Genomic DNA, 18,252 nt, shown 5'->3' on the forward strand with positions numbered 1-18,252 from the left:
CTTTTCCAAAAAGACAATATTGTGACAAAAGCAAAAATAAAATCAACAGCAGGCAGGAGATGAAGGAAGATTCTGGATGAAGAACGCAGTCGCTCTGAAGACTGATCTAAACCTGTTTAAATACCTGCATCGGTGAGGGTATTGATTGACAGTCAGTGATCAGAGAGGAGCTGCTGTCTGTTGCCTGGTTTAGCCTCCAGACGTAATGATGCAGCTTCTGCGGCTAGTTATAAAGATACAGTTTGATTGACAGCTGCCGTACCCAGCTGGCAAAATGTGCGTAGACTACACCCTCCTGGGGCCAATTAGGGAAAACTCTGCATAATGTGCCCAGATGAATGTAGTGATTTCTAATTTGTGTAAGTGAAAGTAAATTAATGGTCATTACATTACGTTTTTGAGTATGGTAATTAGATCAGCTTTAAAGTTAAAATAATCTCATTACAGGTAATAAAAGGGTTTTGCACAAAATCAGCGTCATTACAACAGCATTAGTTTTGTATTTGTCATCAAAGAGAACATCAAACATTAGGTTGTGTGCGTTGTGTAGGACTGGATCCTTAATGTGACTGCTCTTAAAATGACAAATTAATAAAATACTGTGACAGTGGCCATTGAGTTCAAATCAGCCACTAAATATCTCCAACTGATGAAAATGTTTCATTTCTCTTTTTTTATTAACAATTTGTCCACATGATGGCGCCACTTTACTACAATCAGCATAGTAAGAACATGGTGTTACTATTCAGCTCAGTAGATACATGTTAACAGATGACATCCACCCATGCAGTATTTGAACTTGCACATCTTTATTCTTTTTTTTATTCAAAGAAAGTCCAGTAAGCATAAAGACTGCATGGTAATTCATTGCATTTCAATACATTCTGAGCTATAAAAGATTTTTTTTTGTTTCAATAAGTGTCACAAAGGAGGTTGTTTAGAAGACATTACTGTTTAAAGGATTCAAACTTAATAATTCCCTGATTTTACAGAGTTAAGTTAGACCTTTGACCGCTTTGCTTTATGGGAGTTGGCTCAAATCTGAAACAAGTGACGGATCTCCATACCGAACAGAACTGAGCACTGAAAAGACAACCTGTTTCCTATCTTCTGCCAGAGGAGAAACATGGACAGTAGTCTAAAATCAAACACTGTTTAAACTGGCTTCTGCTGGAGTTTATTTTAATTGCACAGTGCCTTATATGATCTGCAGATGTTCAGATAACTACAGGCAGGCTGTCAGTTTCATCAGGGTCCAATCCAAGGCATGCAAAAACAGCTATGTTAGCATTGTTAAGCCCAGAAAAATCTCATGTTTAAAAGTTCTGAGATACCTTTTGCCATCTACAGATCATTTTCAGCACTATACAAATAAGTTAAAAATGTGACAAGAACTTTTTTTTCAGCAAAAAAATTGAAAAAAAAACAAAAAAAAAACAAATCAATGTGGCTTTGTCGTATCTCTTGCAAACTGCTGACTGCAATGTGAGAGCAAACATTACTTTGTACATATCACAGCGTCCTCTCCTGAGCTCACAAGCATGTAACTGGTGCTTTAATGTACTCTACATCATTTCAAACACTTTTTCCATTTGGGACCTGTGTCATGGAGCTTTTTTTGTTTTTGTTTACAGAGAAAGAAAGAAAGAAAAAAGAAAAAGAAAATCCTAAGTTAACATTTCATTTGAAACATTCACACTCCCACCTGGTACTCAGCTCAACCCCCCCACCCACACCCCTCCCTCACCCACTATGTCGAACCCCCACATACCAAAAGAAGGCACCACAGCTTCTAAACAGACTCATTGACCAAGAGAAGGACTCAACATAACAACAGCGTTAAATAAAACACAGCCCGGTAGGGCTTCATTCACATTACAGACTACACCCGTCTCACCAAGGAGACCAACATTGGTACTAGAAAGACTGACTGTGTTGCGTCACAGGCAGAGAGAACGCTCAGTTTCTGGGGTCAAAGATTAACAGTCTCTTCCTCTTCTGTCCAAAACTCTACCTCAGAGGCTGCAGGGTTAATCACATGCACCGTAGCATGAGCAGATTGAAAGACAGGGGGCACTGTTGCTACATGACAATGAGCCACCATCATGTATGCTTGGTTTCTGTCTGTGTGCTCTGTTTTATGTTCAGTGTGCCCACACGTGCCCTTTTCTTCAGGGTCCAGAGGGCTGCTACATCATATGAATCATGCAGCAATCCTCTTGTTGCATAAATGCACAGGATTCAGTTCTTCATGTGTCCACATGTGTCCACAAATAAATTAAATTAGAAGTCAAATTGAAGAATGAAAGTCCATTCTTGATTTCACTTCCTTAAGCTGTATCCAGATCCATTTCCATTTCTCACATTCCAAAAGTTCACACTTTCCTCTGGATACTCATCTCTGCACTTCCTCAGCAGAGCTTGGGAATTCAAGATGGCAGCCCCTCGCTTGTGCGGGGTCGGGGGTCAGCAGGGGGCAGACTGTCCTTTAGTTGACTTTGTCTTGAAAGATGTAGAGGTTGTTGGTGGCCGCTACAGCGATGATGTTCTCATGAGGGTGCCACGTTGTGTGAAGGATCTTCTTACTGAAGTCGAGGCTGTCTACGCTGATCTCATCCTTACGCCGTTTCCCACCTACACACACCTGGAGGACAGGAAGAGGAGCCATTTGTTGTGAAATCAGTAATGTAAAACTAGCTAAGAGGTGATCCCTCTACGACTGATCAATGTGACTTTCTTTAAATTCTCACACTAGCTAGCACCTGTTAAGTCAGCTTCAAGATAGTACTAGAGAAAATGTATTAGTAAGTGATTAATGGTGAAAACTGTTAGTTGTTGCCTCCATTAATGCTGTAGTTGTACCTTGCGAGGTTTCAGAATAGCTCTGGGTTTGCTGTTCTCTCTGGATGCTTCCAGCGTGACGTCACGTTTCGTGTTCCGGTCAAACATTCGGAAGAAATTGTTGTAGGAGCCAGTCATTATGACACTGAATGAAAGCAGAGTGGATGATTATGGAGAGCAGTGGATTTACATGCTGTATTTTTACTGATGATTGATTTGGCTGAGAAGAAGCCTCACCTGTCTGAACCATTCCAGACACACTCAAACTTGTCGAAGATGCAGTCGTTCTCATATAGAGAACAAAGTTTGCCTCGTAAATAGTCATGAACCTGAAAATGAAACCAGAGCGTGGTTATTTTGTGAGTCTTTGGTGCATCTAAAGTTCACCACAGCGACTTTCTCTGGGAAACCATGCATGCATATGCTGCATGACCATATGCTCTACTTTCAGTAATCCCTGAAGACCCGGTGACCTACGCTAAGATGTTAGGTAGCAGGTGGAGTCGAAGTGGAATTGGACTGAGAATCCCTTGAGCACAGCTGATGGTCTTATCAATCATGACCTGCCCTAAGATGGCTTCCCCTGATCAGATAGCGAAGCTCTGACCCTAGTGACCACATGGTGGGAGGTTTTGCCCTTCAAGCTGTATCAGCACCAACACTATCTGTCTTCCCACGGACAGTCAGCTCAATAAGCCCCCCTGTGGTAATTGCTAAAGATGACACAGTTACAGATCGGCAGGATGACAGTGGAACAGGATTATGTTGAGTGATTAGCCTGAAATCAATATATTTTGATTTGATCTGGACCCAACCATTATTTACCAAGCAGCTGAATATAATCCAGCAGTCAAATAAAAGTGCGATGACAGCGTACCTGGTATGTCTCGAGTGGTCTGTTCTCCATTTGAAGGTCCCACACCTTGACAGTGAGGTAGTCCCTTGTCATCAGGTAGCGTCCGTTGTGGCTGAACTTAACGTCTGAGATGGATGAGATGATTTCAGAGAAAAAAGAGCGAGTGGATGGATCCTCCGGCTCCTCAAAATCTACAAATGAAAGGCAAAAAACAGAGAAAAAGAATTTAAACATTTGTAGGAAGTCAGCCCACCTACAAAATGCAGTGAGAAAAAAAAACACAGATTTGGTTTGGGTGGGGGGTATGTCATTAAAATAGGCAATAACAGCCATGACAATGCCCAGGATGCCGGGTCTGCTGCAGCAGCTGCATCTCTTTACGGAATTATCTGTGTGTTTAGGGGGACAGTCTTGGGTCAGCATGGTGGGTAAATATTGGTTATGATTCATATTGATTTTGGCAGCTGCTGATCTGTGTGCAGGCCAACACACTGGGGACAAGAGCCAGGCATTCCAGCGTTAGCTGTCAAGTTATTGTTCCTCCTCCTCTTTACCTCCCCACCATCTTCTCTTTCTCTCCAAAATGCCCCCACCCCAACAGTCTCCCCTTCGCTCCCTCCTTCCCCTCCTCCTCAGCTGAGGCCTGGAGAATCGCTCTGTGATGTGTCAATGGGGAGTCTAACAAGCGCTGCAGCGTGAGAGATGAAAAAATTGTGGGATGAGGAAGGGATAAGAAAAACAAATCAATGTCAAAGTGCTGGGCCCATATGAGCCCTGCTGGATTTGTATGAGTGTGTGTGCCAGTGCACGAGTGTTTGTGAATAAGTGAGTGTGCAGTGTGTGCATGTATATATGCATGTGTGTGCGTCCCTGCCCTCCCTCCCGTCCCACTCCAGGGGTGCATAATAGGGTCCCTGGGGAGTTGCCGGGGGGAGTGTGTTTGGTCCCTCTCGCTCTGTCCTGAGGCTTAACGCTTTGGCAACCCTCCCCAAACCATCCATCCATCCTCGCTATAACACTGCTTGATACCAGCGGCGCCACTGATTTATTGGTATGCAGGGAGATAAAGTATGATTGCAGGTTTGCGTTGTGTATACAAGAAGTCAGGTGTGCCACAGATGGGAGGGAAGGCGTCATACGTCGCTTTGAGTCATGCACATTCATGTACTGTCAGAGTAGATGAGCCTGAGGCTATGGAGAGCACCTGCCTACTCCGCCTGTGTGTGTGTGTCCAGGAATGAAAAGCTGCTGTGAAAATCAACCCCAAATCCAAACTTCTTTTTTTAACCCTCAAATGCTCATGTGAAATTCAACAGGCCGACACGGCCCAGTGGACACATCAATATGTCTGAGGAAATGAGTGACATTATCGAGCAACAAGGTGTGTCCATGAGGGACTAATGTGATTGCTCTTAGGCCATTGATTTTCCAGCGAAAATGTCAATGAATTCATTATTCATTCAACCAAAGTGTGTGCATGTGATGTTAAGCTTAAGAGAAGGACATTCATTGTTTGAGACATGCTACGAGAGTTATTGATGGGTTATCTGGCTAGGTGTATTGAGCAGGGAAAGGACTGCATGTCACAGTCGTACAAAGGTAGAGCTGAAGCAGAGTGAATTGGGTGGGTGTCAATATTGTTGAAAGATTTTCTCTTCTATGCTGCTCTCTTGTTTTCTATTTTTATTCTTTGTTTTTTTATGTTTTGCTGGCTACGACACTTTGGTCATGCTTTCCCATGATGCACTGCGCTGGAACTCACATTTGCAATGCCTGTCACAGAGTGCAGCCTGCCTCATGTCACACAGACGTATCGAGCCCTTGCTGCTACTGTAGGCAAAGGTGTGACACTGCTGCGGATGGAACTCCGCTGAGGTGATTACTTCTGTCAGATCCTCCATGTTGGCTGGTTTGATGTCCACGATGTCTGAGAGACGAACATTAAGGAAACGACTCCTTTAAAATAACTGCAATGTACTTCTCCATTAGATGGCTGCAGAGACAGTGACTGTATGACAACACATGCAGTGTTAGATTTAAAAAAAACAACACTAAACAGTATTTTGTTGGTATCGTGTTTTCACTTTCACAATAATAAAAGCAAGCCAAGCAATAGGATACTGAAGCTGCGGTCAGTGATCTCCAGGTTCCACAGGTTCACCCGGAGGTCGTCAGTGGAGATGAAGGTCTGAAGGTCAGAGTTGACAGAGATGGAGTTGATGTGGTAGGTGTGGGCATTGCTGAATACACGTCTGGCTGTGGCCTCAACCATCAAATCCATAGGCTGCAGCACCGGCACCTTTAGGTGTTCAGTTGGAACAAATGGAAGAAAAGACAATTCATCTTAAAGGCTTTGAAACACCGATACATTATTAAAGCCGGCTTCACAGATACCATCCTAGATATTTACCTCATGGGTGTGTAAATGTGCATGCAAATGTGTGCATGCGTTTTGTGTCATGGAGTGTGTGTATGTGTGTGACAACTGGATGACTCCAGGGATTCATTTGACATTTACTCCACAAATCTTAATGAAACAGAGACAGAAACTGATGGGCTCCGGGGCTGTTTGATGAGCTGGTTCAATCAGACTGTGAATATCTGTTTGCTGCACAGCTACTCACTGATCCCGCCCCCCCTCCTTTCTCTTCCTTGTGTAAGTGCTGAATAAGTCAGTCCAGTTTTCTTGTTTGTGTGTGTGATAGAAAGAAAAAGGAGAGTAAGCTGAGAAGAAGGTGGAAAAAGAGATGGCCCGAGGGCATCGCTAGGCCCTGCTGAGGAATGATAACTGAACTCTACAGAATTAAGATGAGCTCATACACACACACACACAGCTACGCAGTGCAGCTCGGGCTTCAAAGACACCCAGCACCAGTCTGCATGCAGCCCCCCGTTGGCCAGATAAAACCCAGACAAAGAGAGAAGAGAGGGGAGGGAGCGAGGAGAACAAATCGACTGCTTCTTCCCTTTTTCTCTGGTCCGTTGCTGGCACTGACAGAGAGACATGGCAGCCCAGTAGGCTGCTGTATCTCCATGGGTGTCACTTTATTTCCATGTCTTTCACTGGCTGTCCAGAGAGACATGGACCATATTAACCCATAACCTCCAAACACTGACAGTTACATTGTTCAGTTCACCTTCACCATAATCTAATATTTGTCTTCATTATAATATTTAAAACACAATATAGTACGCTCAGGACCTTAAAAGCAGTTTCCCATTGTAAACCAGTGAGTCACATAAATAAATCACATACAGACCACACTGTATACATACTACAGAATAAATAGAACATCATCACACGTCATATCTGTTTCTGATTTTTTGGTTCTATTTGGACTAATATTTCTATGTCCCTCCCTCTTCTCCACTGCCTGCCCCCCCCCCCCACCTCCCGCACAGATTTCACAGCCTCTAAACAGGATTGCCACAGTCCCGGCCTGTCCTCCAGGTTGCTATGATCCCCTGGCCAGCCAGACAAAGAGGGACAGACAAGCTGAACACAGCACTAATCTGCTATGGCAGATACACACACACACACACACACACACACACACTGCCCCCCACCCCACCCCTGTGTGAAAATTAAATAGGTAGTGATAAGAATGAGGGAGAGGGAGCGGGTGATCCCTTTATGGTGTTCATCTCAGTGCACATATTGATCGCACTTTCTTTCTGTTATAAGTTTAAGACAGTATGTTGGATGATGTTTATTTGTATTTACACTGAGGATATGATGTTTAGTGTGTATTAGAGTGGAAAAAGAAAACTCTGACAGTCACAGTTATATAGTTTGTGCTGCTAAGAAGTTTATGTGGGATTAAAGGCTATCATAGCATGTGGGCTGAATGCTACATTTTGATTTAATCAGCTTATCTGAACTCTTATTTAGACACCAGAGTATTCTGGTGTGCATGCCTTTCCAGAGGCACTGGTGAATTTTGTGTTTTTCTTCTATTGTGTAGCATTTTAGCATTTATTGCACAGTTGATACTGTGAAGGGAACAGAAGGGAAGAGCTTTGGAGAAGAGGTGTCAGACATGGAACAAAAGCCCTGGACTAGCACTGAACCAGGGGTGATGTGCATCTTTGGGGTCATTCAGAGAGCAGGGAGCACCTGTCATACATTTAAAGAATATGTCATTGAGCTGGGGTGGGTACAAACCAACATTAATCAGTTGTCATACTGGAGTTATTCTATATGCTATATGTTACTACAAGTGACCATAATCCCATAATGTCCCTGTTTTTAGCTATTTTAGCATGTCATTTTCCATTTTAACTTTAAACACACCATGCAATTCACATCATGTGAATTGGACCATTTACCATAATGTATGTGACAACGTGGCTGATGTTATTCTCGATAACGTAAGTGTAATGCTGATGTTTTGTGACTTCTTACCCGTAGTGAGGTGATGGTCGATGGGTCTCGGATCCGTCCATCCTCATCCTTCAGGTTGTAGCCTTCCGGACGCTTGTCCCTCTCACTGATCTTCCACAGCTTCACTGTCTTGTCTGAATTGGATGGACATACACACACACACACAGGCAAATACAAAAAAAGAAACTACAGTTAGATCATGGCTCACTACAGCGAATCTCAGATACAAGATGGATGCGGGGGGTTGGGGAGCCAATCTGGCATGTAGCTGGGCAGGAGCCAGCGAGGATGATGAATCGCGGCTCCTGTGTAGATTCTGATGTCACTGATATCAATCTACAAGTTGACTACATTTCCCTGCAGCAGTGTACGCTCCACCAGCAAAAGCCATCTGGGCGCTTTTCAATTCTGCATCACATAAAACACCAGTTACATCTCGTCTTCTCGGTCTAGTGAAGTGGATGGCAGCAGCAGTCAGGTTGTCGCTTCTTTTTTTTTTCTTTTTAATTTCCGCTGTGAATATTGGTGTCAGAGCAACGAGGCCATCGCCACAGGACCCTCCACCATCTGCTCCAGCCACCGCTAGCACTTCTGTAGCAGCCATGCATGAAGCTCACAATCTGCAAGACGTCTCTCTGCTGATGTGTGTGTGTGTGTCTGTTTCAGCTATTGTGCATGTGCATGTGGTGGTACATACTTTGATATGTGTGAATGTGTGTGTGCTCTTGCTGCTGCAATGAAGTCCTTAATCTGAAACCTCTGTTGGTGGCTTTTGTTTGGCGAAGCAGTACACCGATGGGTACACAAACACAGCTAAAAAGACATTTTCATGTGGTGATATGATCACATCAGCTCCATATCTGACTATTATGCACTGAGATGATGAATTTTGCTAAATGTGCTAACACTATCATTGACACAACAAAGGATTGTGGGTCACTTTGACAATCTTTGTGTTGCTCCTGCACATTTGACTGACCGTTGGTGGAAAGCAGGAAGTACGCTGCATTCTGCTGAGGAAGCCATTTGATCTTGTTGATCTTCTCCTCTATCTCCAAACTCTTCAGGTAGTCAAACTCCGGCTCGTGGCTCTGGAATGTGCTGTAAACATTATACTCCCCTCGACGCTGGGGCTGGCTTTTACTCTGTGGGAAAAAAATTAAAATGAAACACACTAGCCTGTTTATTTAAAAAGGGGTTTCAATGTACACATTTTCCTTTGTAAACATTTTAGCCACAGCATCTAAAGGCATTTACAGACCCAAGTGTTTTGGGGAACTCCTAACTTTTGATCTAAAGTCATAAAAAGGTACAGTTTTTAATTTCTCCAATACAGACTTATGGGACCAAATACCTGGCCACTGAGCTTTTGGTGGTAAATGCTCTAAGATGCAGTATTAATATGCAGCACATATCGGAGCAAAAGTAACCAACTCCATTACATGAGATGTAAAGCTCTGGATTTGTACCATTGGCACACATTCCTCATATTTATTTATTGTGTCTAAAAACCTTGCCAGCTGTGTAATATAAGATGTTGCAGCCAAAGCTCATAATTTTTAGGAAGATGCAGTTGATTTTCCAGACAATGGTTACCTAGTTATTCAAAAACAATCCAGCTTTAATGTTTCAAGGCTGTCAGTTCCTTTTAGCAGAAGGGCAGTGTAATTAGTGTTGCATTGTTGGCATTTCCTACCTCCTGCTCTCTCTGGAAGACAACCACTCTGCCTCCTTTATCCCCGGTAGCCAACAGCTCCCCCGATGAGTTAAACTCCACCGTTGAGATAATGTCAGCTGCAACACAGGAAGCAGAGCAGAAAGGGGGAGAAAATGTCAGTGTGTGGATGTGAACAAACCTGTCAAAGTATCAGACAGGCAAAAAAAAGAAGACTGTTTCAGAGAGAGTGGGTAAGCTGGATTCTAGAAAACACATCAGGAGAAGGGAGGGGGATTTTGTGAAAAACCCACAGAGGGCTCTTGAGCACAGATACCCCAGTTTGGTGAAATATAGGTTAGGAGAAACCACTGGGTGTGTCACTGCATGATAATTTAGCCTCTTGTCTGACTGAAGTGAGCCAATCTGTGTCATGTAATTGCACTGTCGCTTTTTAAGGACACTGCCGCCACACTAATAATGTCATTCATCTATCTACTCCTGTATGGGACCCCATGCTGTTCAGTGACTCTCCTGCTCCATCACATTCATAACGCTTATGACGGCTTTTGGCAGCATATATTTTAAATGCTCTGCATCAGTGCAAAGCAACAGGATAATAAAAAAAAGTAGATTTAATGCCTTTTTTAACATTCATAATTTAACTACAGTATAAAAAAAATAAATAACAGACACCTACCCTTAAGGTAGCTTTTCCTCTCCTCCTCATAGACATACATCTGCCTGGATTTAGGAGAGGCTAATGGTGACTGTAATTATTATACAGCCCCAGGCAAATAATGCATAGCATAATGTCTGTCTTACACACCACAGCAGAGGCTAGCCCTCTGCTTAACAGTGGCAATATTATTAAATACAGAGAGAGAGAGAGAAAGAGAGAGAGCTTGTTGTTTTGTACCCCCCACGCCCTCTGTGGACCTGCTACTGGTGGAGCTCTGAACAGGAGAGGGGAATGTTGCTATGGAGACCGTTTCCATCTCTAGCGGCAGTCAGGAGGATATGTGTGTGTGTGTGTGTGTGAGTGTGGTTGTGCCAATAGCTCTCAGACTTAGTTGCTGATGCTAGCTGTAATTCAGCAGACAGAGAGAGTGCTGCAATAGAGTGAAAAGCTGCTACTGCATCTGGGGGAGTAAGTGCAGTTCAATGCAGCACACAACTTCAGACAATGGAGTCCCTGTAGACAGTCTCTTCTCTGCACATAAAGCTGTTGTGCACAGTGGAAATGACTAAGCATCACGTCTTCATGTATAGGCTATGTGTATGTGTGTGTCCTGGCCTTGTTTCAGTGAAATGGTTTAGGCAGAAAGTCACATTCACAGATGACACCAGAGGGATTTTTTTACAGCCATGTGTTTATAATGACATGAGGTGGGGGGGGGCACTAATCATATTTGAGTGTAGGAACTAATAACCTTTCACAGACAGGACAAAGTCTGACCTAATTACAGCCTGGGAGAATCCCTCTGCCACACCAATAGTGTTGCTGCATGCAGTCTTTCACTAGTGCACACACATGCAAAAAAAGAAACTGTCTGTAGATATCGTGCAACCCCCCCCCCCACCCCCACCCGCCCACACACATACACACACACACAACAGTGTCCTCCCCAGCACAATCAAGCTGAAGCCGCTGGTGTGAATCGAGCAGAATCGGCTTAGCAGTCAGCATTCCTGAATCAAAGTCGTTTTTTTTTTCTCTTTTTGTCCTTCACACTCCTCTCTTTTTGTGTGGGTCTCTCATCCTTCCCTCTCTCCCCTTCCCTCATCATCATCACATTAAGTCACTGAGGAGAAACAGTAATTGATGGATGCCATTTAACAAGTTTACACACCAGTACATCCTTCAATCATTTCTCGGAATGATCAGCCATGCAGATTTAGTGAAGCTGTAATGTGATGGAATGCTTCCCTAAATGAGTTTTTCCTCATGCAAATGAATTCAAACTAGACAGCGCAATCTTTGCAGCCGCAACCGAAATTTCATTATAGGCAGCACATTGATTAGCAGGTTGCAAGTGGGTGTGGTCTGCTGCATGATTTCCGCTTGCATCAGATGACATTTTTAGTACGTTGCCTCACAGTGAGGTCAAGATAGACTGATCAAATGTGTACTTAGAAACACACTCTGTGTGTCTCTCCCACACACACACAAAGCTTCATCAGCAGACCATAACCAGATGAATGCCCATAAATCCTGTGACCAGCCAGGTCTGACAAAGACAGGTCAGCGGTTCCCGATCAGAGGGATGCTTGAGATAACACACATCCATCACCAGTAATAACACAGACAAGCATTCTGCTCTAAATGTGTGTCTGTACGGCTGAATTAAAACATGGATGCAGCTCTTATCTGTTTCTATTCATCGAGTCTGATCCTCAATAACCCCCTTCAGCATGCAATATAGAATTGGCAGTCAAAGCCGCTGGATGGAAACATAGATGTGCATTGATTCTGGAATGAAAACCACGTACGAGGAGCCAGAAACACAGGGAACAACAAGGGGAAGGGGGAGAGGATGTATTTATAGGATGCAACAAATCACGCATGACAGAAAGGACCACTAAAACTATTAGTGTTAGTGAAGGGAGAGGTCTGGCCAAGGATGTTTGTTGCCCCAAATAGCTCTATAAAACATGTATAGAATCATCAGACACAGAACCAAAACAGGAGCACCCGGGATAACCTCTAGACAACATCTAATCCTATCAAGGAGAGAAAAAACAAACGACAACAAAACGAATCTGTGGCCTGATTCAGCGGTATTTGCGGGTTGTGTAAGACACACAGACCCAAAAGTGGTGTGCCTGCATGGAAAGCTAGTTGCATAAGTGGTGTGCAGTAATTCCAGGTAGAGGGAGGGACGTAAGCAACATGGTGTCGTGCAAAACTTTGTTAGCGTTGGATGAAGAGAGGAGAGGATTAAGACACTTGTGCTGAGCTGCCTGCGTCAAAGGATCAGGCTGGGGGATAATTCATGTCCATTCTAGCACTCTCTTCCACATGACGGTCTTGATAGTCGACAAAATGTACCAGTCTGCATTTCGTTTGTTCTAGGAACACGCATGTATCACAAATTCTATGCACAAAGACCATTTCTGTCCTGAATAAGCACCTGATAACGACTTCATTCACACCACCAACAATGCAGATCAATCAAAATTTTGAATAAACCCGGCTACCTACTGATCCTGTACCCAGTCATATGATTAAGGGTTTATTAGGCTTTATTAGCTGCACATAAAGCAACAGAGCACAATGCAGCTCCCTTCATCTGAAGAGCAGGAGTCTTTGTAAGATCTGGAGTGAACAAGCTAATTAACCTGGTTTCTCCAGGATCAGCCCCTTGAGACTGAGACAGGGTGTGTGTATGTGTGTTGTGTGATTTTCTGCATTGGTGTGTATTCTTTTGTGCATGTATCTATCGAGTGTGTGTGTGATTTTTTTTGTATCCCCTCACTCCAGGGAGTTGAGGGTGAAATGGGCGAGACGTGTTACTGCCTCACTTCTCACACTTCATTAACACATCGCTGTGGCACACATCTGACTACAGACACAACACAGGACAAGACGAAACAGAAAGTGAGGTGAGCTGGTGAGTGAAATGAGTGTTCTACTCCTGCGAGCCTGAATACCAAGAGGAGTCTTTTCAAACACTCGTTATTTGGTATTCTTTCAGAAATTGAGAGGGGGATGGTGGAAGGGCGCGTAGAATTATAATCCACCATCAAAACAAGAGCTGGCACTCTCTGTCTGTCTGTCTGCCTGTGTTGCTTTGGTGCCATTCCTTTCATCTTCCTGTTTTCAAGGCTGTTAGACTGCCGTACAGACCAAAATCCTGTGTTTTTGGTGACCTTATCACTGAACAATGAAGCATTTCATTTGATGCTTCTATCTCGACAGAACACTGGAATTAGCTATCAAAACTTACAAATGTATGCCATTATAAAGTCCCGAAAGGTCAACCACTGCTTAGCCTTCAGGCTAGCTTTGCACTGAATGACTCGTACATCGTAGATCTATCACAGCATGAACTCATCCACTGACCAGGAAGCCGTACAACCGTTGAAAAATAGGATATTTTTGTAATCATCCTACAGTAGCAACACCACGGGTATTCTTTAATAAATTCTCATTAAATTTTCATGGTGGTGCAGACTTAATAAGAAGCTAATCAGGGGATGAAAGCAGCTGCTGAACAAGGAGTGTGACTCGCCCCAACTTCACAGCTTGCCATTAAGCTTCCACCACCCCCATACACAAGCACATACACATTATCTTTCTTGCACTATGTGGCGGGGTGGGGCTCGGCGTTTTGAGTGTTTCATAGTGAATAATGGATGGGACCTGAGGGTATGGTAGGCTAAGTCTTTTTATGCCGGGGTCCTAAAGTGTGGCCCCAGGCCGTTTGCCTTGGCACAGGCAACCGTGCAACCTCTCCTCTCATCAGCAGCAGCTATAAAGGCTGTGTTACGGGAATGCATCAGTATTCAGCTGTGCTAGAGAGGTCACATCACACACAAGCTTGTACGAGCATCAGACAGACGTATAACAGCAGAGAGCAGAGAGAGCGCAAGAGATGTAAGGTGAAGTAGAGGGGGTAGGGGAGAGCAGAGCAGGATTACATGCTGTACCAATAGATCTTTAGGTCATTGTTCCAGTGACTCAATTGTAAAAGACCAGAAATCAATACCAAAGCAGGCGTTACGATAGCTCTTGCCTCACAGCAGGAAAGCTATGTATATGTTTAAACACGGCCGCTGAGATTCTATTTGATAATTTCATCCATTACAGAAACATCCAAGATGGAAGTCATTATGGAAATGAGACCAGCCCACAGTCTAAACACACAGTCAACTACAGTGAAACACAAATCATGCCTCCTGTCACCATTAGCAGCGTGTCATGTGCTGAATGCAAATCAGAGCGTATCTTGATAGTGATGTCTCTGGAAACTTTAGGGTTGAGGAGACTTGAATATGGATGACCACAAGACATTAGTGAGCGTGTACACACAGTCAATGCAACTGCCCACACACCCAGTGAGGCATGGGATTGGTGAAAGGCAAAGGTCAGCATGAGTGACATCATTAAAATTTCCTGCGATAGTGGTCAAGCACAGCCTGAGGGAATCCCTCTACCAGCTCTGCTGCTGCACATGGAGAACCTGTGTGTGTGTGTGAGCATGTGTATTCTGAATGGACTGGGCCTGATGTGCACTTATGTTGAATTTATGAAGATAGGTGACAGACCCCGACACAGGCATACATGATCTTTGGCTGCAGACTGACTTCATAGCACTTAGGAGTGAGAGAACGAAAGGACACACACACACACACACACACTCTTATTCATGATCTATGAAGTGTGACGATCAGTCATAAATTACAGCAATAAAAAATAACAAAAGTAGACATCTGTAAAGCACAGATGGGCCTCAGACTAGACAGTCCTCTTCTTTGAGGAGACACAGATTTTACAATCTGTGTAACTCATCCACTTTCTCCTGATGTAATGAATGAGACAGAGTGAGACAGAGACAGGAGAGACAAGGAGAAGAAGATTCCCTCCTGTTTCTCATCTCAGCACACACATCAAACAAATATATCCATCACATCTACTCCCACCCCCCACTCCACTTCCTTTGGCTGTGAACCACTGACTGTGTGTTTAACGGTGACAGGGAATCATCTAAAAGGTGCTGGAGCTCATCGAATGATGCTGCTCTCCTGCATTTGAATGAAGAAAAACAACAAAGAGGAAAAGGAGCAGAGAAAGCATAAAGACTTTCATGCCTCGTCTCTCCTCCAGCCTGCAGTGGCATCTGTAACCTGAGCTGGAAGACGCTGTGGTGGCTCTGACCCACCCTGCAGCCACACATACCCTCTAACAACCTCTACTCTGCTCTATTCTGGTGGAGTATTGTGTCCTCTGTCATGTTTCAAATTTAAAAACAAACAAAAATGGTCTGATTTTGTCTTATTCCAAACCTTATGGTAAGTGGGTGGTTAAAATGTGTCTAGTGTGAAAAAATAAAAGGCTTTTCCAGAGACTATTTATACAACTGACATCTCTGCAAATAAATCCATGCACAGTTAATAAATCATTCAAATAATGAATGGGAAGATGGTTTAATCGCTGTGTCCATAAGATGTAATGTATGTTGATCTAGCTGTTTAAAGCCCATATATCCATTAAGTCAATGGGAACTATGTTAGTGTGGCATGAAATAAATTATAATTTAGCATGTAAATCAATGTTTTATGCTGATCAGTGATCTAAGTAGCTTGCAGGGGACAGGTTGAGCTAAGAGGTGGAACATATGGGAGTTATTAAACATCAGTCAGTTAACAGGTTGATGATGAGAAGGCTGATGTGTGGTCAATGAGGAGGAAACACAGCAGCATTTATAGCTGCAGAAAACCATTGTTCAGTGCGTGGTTATGAGGATGTACAGTAAAAAAATGTGTGTGTGTGTGTGTGTGGCAGAGAGAGGGGGGATCCATATTTCATTGTGCTGCCTCCTAGAATTAGGCCACCTTCCTCTTCCCTGTCTTGCTTTTTCAACAAGTGAACAGAGAAGAAAATACATTTTTAACATCACATGTTCATTAAGCAGCAGCAGCAGGGGGATTTAACCCCATGCTGCCCATAATATCATGATTCCTCTGATCAGTACCTCCCCGTTAAAATAGCAGGTGAGGGCATGATTGAGCATGATTAAGCCACCTCATCGTCTCCAGTTATTGACACCACAAGGCTGATTCACGAAGAATGACCAGACCTTAATTCCACTTTATATCAGCTTACAGCGTGTCTAGTGTGATTAAATGTGCCTTATGCAACTCGTGGTGATAAAAAAAGTACAAAAAAACCCAACAACAATCTAAAGATTTCTTTAATCAAACAAGCCTTTTGTGTGTTTTCTGTGATAGAAGTGAGTTAGCATCCCTTTGGCTACAGCCTCAGGTTATTTACTGTGTCAAACAGCTGACATTTGTCTTATTTTTGTCATACCTTCGGTTGCATAGTTATGGTCGCGAAGGAAGCTGTTGTTAATTTTCCGGGTGTCACTCTCTTCCTCCATTGATAAATCGGGTGGTTCCAGATCCTGAAAGTGGCAGACCTGCTCCCATCCTGCCCGGTACCGTCAGCAGGCGGGCTGTGGGACCAGCGGGGGGCCTGTCATGGCTCCAGATCTCCGGTGTAATCAACAACAATCCCGATCAAATACCTGTGATGACGATGAAGCGCGGGTAAGTCCTGTCCACACCTCAGGACGCATCCAAGAGAACAGCCCGCGACGCAGTGACAGTGTCGATTCCAACGGAGGATTTAATGGCCTAATTATTACAGCGCATCAAGTCCTCCTTCAGACAAGTCATAGAGTCGTATGTGTGTCCAGAAAAAAAAATAATCGCCTCAAAGAATTAGCACAGCTGGTCAAAAACTGAAGAAATGTAGCGTCTTCTCATGGGTTGAACCGGCAGGAACAGCAGCAGCGCACTCCGTCAATCTCTTTGGGAGGATTGAGTTAAGGCAGGCTCGATTTTCCCCCTCCCAGTGCCAGCGGGGCGGGCGGGATTATGCGTCAACAAGCTTGCTCAGATCACCTCAGCAGTTCCATGTCTTCAGAGTTGCATCTTCGCTTCTCTGTCTCCAGGTCGTGCAGGGTATCTCTCTCTCTCTCTTTCCCTCTCACTCTCTCTCTCCCTCCCTCTCTCTCTCGCCCTCATTCATTCATCGGACCGGTCCGCCGCCTGCAATCGCAGCAGCTCAGCTGACTCACTGTGCCGGATAGCGCAGGGCTGTACTGTGGCTACACACTGTGCTGTCGCTGCTGATGCGCTTCAGCAGCGGAGGACCCCTCCCTGCTGCCTGGTAGCTATCTCTTTAAAAGAAAAAAACACACACACCAGCAGCAGCAGCCAATGTGACGCTCAGTCGAATCTCCACCAGCACAGACTTCAGAATCTGTTCACCCACCAACAAGGTTTGTGCCTGTAAAGCTGACAGCTGCCTTATGGCCTTATAGCAGGTTGCCTCTTAAGCTTGGTAGATCCTGTATCACCACCTCACCACCCTGCTGCAGATGCATCTATGTACATTATCACAGCACAGGGTGCAATGAATCCTCTGACCCATCCCTGACAGAAGACAACAGCAGCCTAATAAGAGATGTTATAAGAAGTGCATGACATGGCACATTTGTGAGTTGAAACTCATAGAAATCAGGGCAGAAGGTGAGATGGAGGGAGGAAAGGTGAAGGAGACAGGAAAGCAAAGAGAGACAGAGAGAAGATGAAAATGAAAAAGCCAGACGCTGATTAATTAGATTAGTAAGGCTGCCGTCTGAGACTCTTTCTGGAAAGATCTAATTTCTATGCTGAGTTTAATAACACCACACACACACAACCAGAATTCTTCTGGTCATAATCTTTGATGTGTGTGTGTGTGTGTGTGTGCTGCATCAGGGTGCAGTGCATCTATGCCTTTAT

General features: G+C 44.0%; 1 protein-coding gene across 2 annotated transcripts in view; it reads right to left on the bottom strand.

Moving 5' to 3' along the window:
- Window positions 1-1,769: 1,769 nt before the first annotated feature.
- Window positions 1,770-18,252, bottom strand: part of ppp2r2ba (protein phosphatase 2, regulatory subunit B, beta a) — a 31,846-nt gene continuing 15,363 nt past the window's right edge. The window contains exons 1-10 of one of the 2 annotated variants that reach the window (XM_028415715.1): window positions 16,772-16,906; window positions 9,778-9,875; window positions 9,061-9,226; window positions 8,103-8,215; window positions 5,819-5,996; window positions 5,460-5,624; window positions 3,719-3,888; window positions 3,079-3,170; window positions 2,863-2,986; window positions 1,770-2,644 (exon numbers count right to left, since the gene is read on the bottom strand). In XM_028415715.1, coding sequence (XP_028271516.1) covers window positions 2,489-2,644; window positions 2,863-2,986; window positions 3,079-3,170; window positions 3,719-3,888; window positions 5,460-5,624; window positions 5,819-5,996; window positions 8,103-8,215; window positions 9,061-9,226; window positions 9,778-9,875; window positions 16,772-16,841 — 1,332 coding nt within the window. In that variant the 5' untranslated portion in view covers window positions 16,842-16,906 and the 3' untranslated portion in view covers window positions 1,770-2,488. Of the gene's footprint in view, window positions 2,645-2,862; window positions 2,987-3,078; window positions 3,171-3,718; window positions 3,889-5,459; window positions 5,625-5,818; window positions 5,997-8,102; window positions 8,216-9,060; window positions 9,227-9,777; window positions 9,876-16,771; window positions 16,907-18,252 lie in introns of those variants that run through there. The other variant, XM_028415714.1, reaches the window with a different exon arrangement.

This window comes from Parambassis ranga, chromosome 10 (assembly GCF_900634625.1).
Source record: "Parambassis ranga chromosome 10, fParRan2.1, whole genome shotgun sequence".
In the NCBI taxonomy this organism is placed as follows: Eukaryota; Metazoa; Chordata; class Actinopteri; family Ambassidae; genus Parambassis; species Parambassis ranga.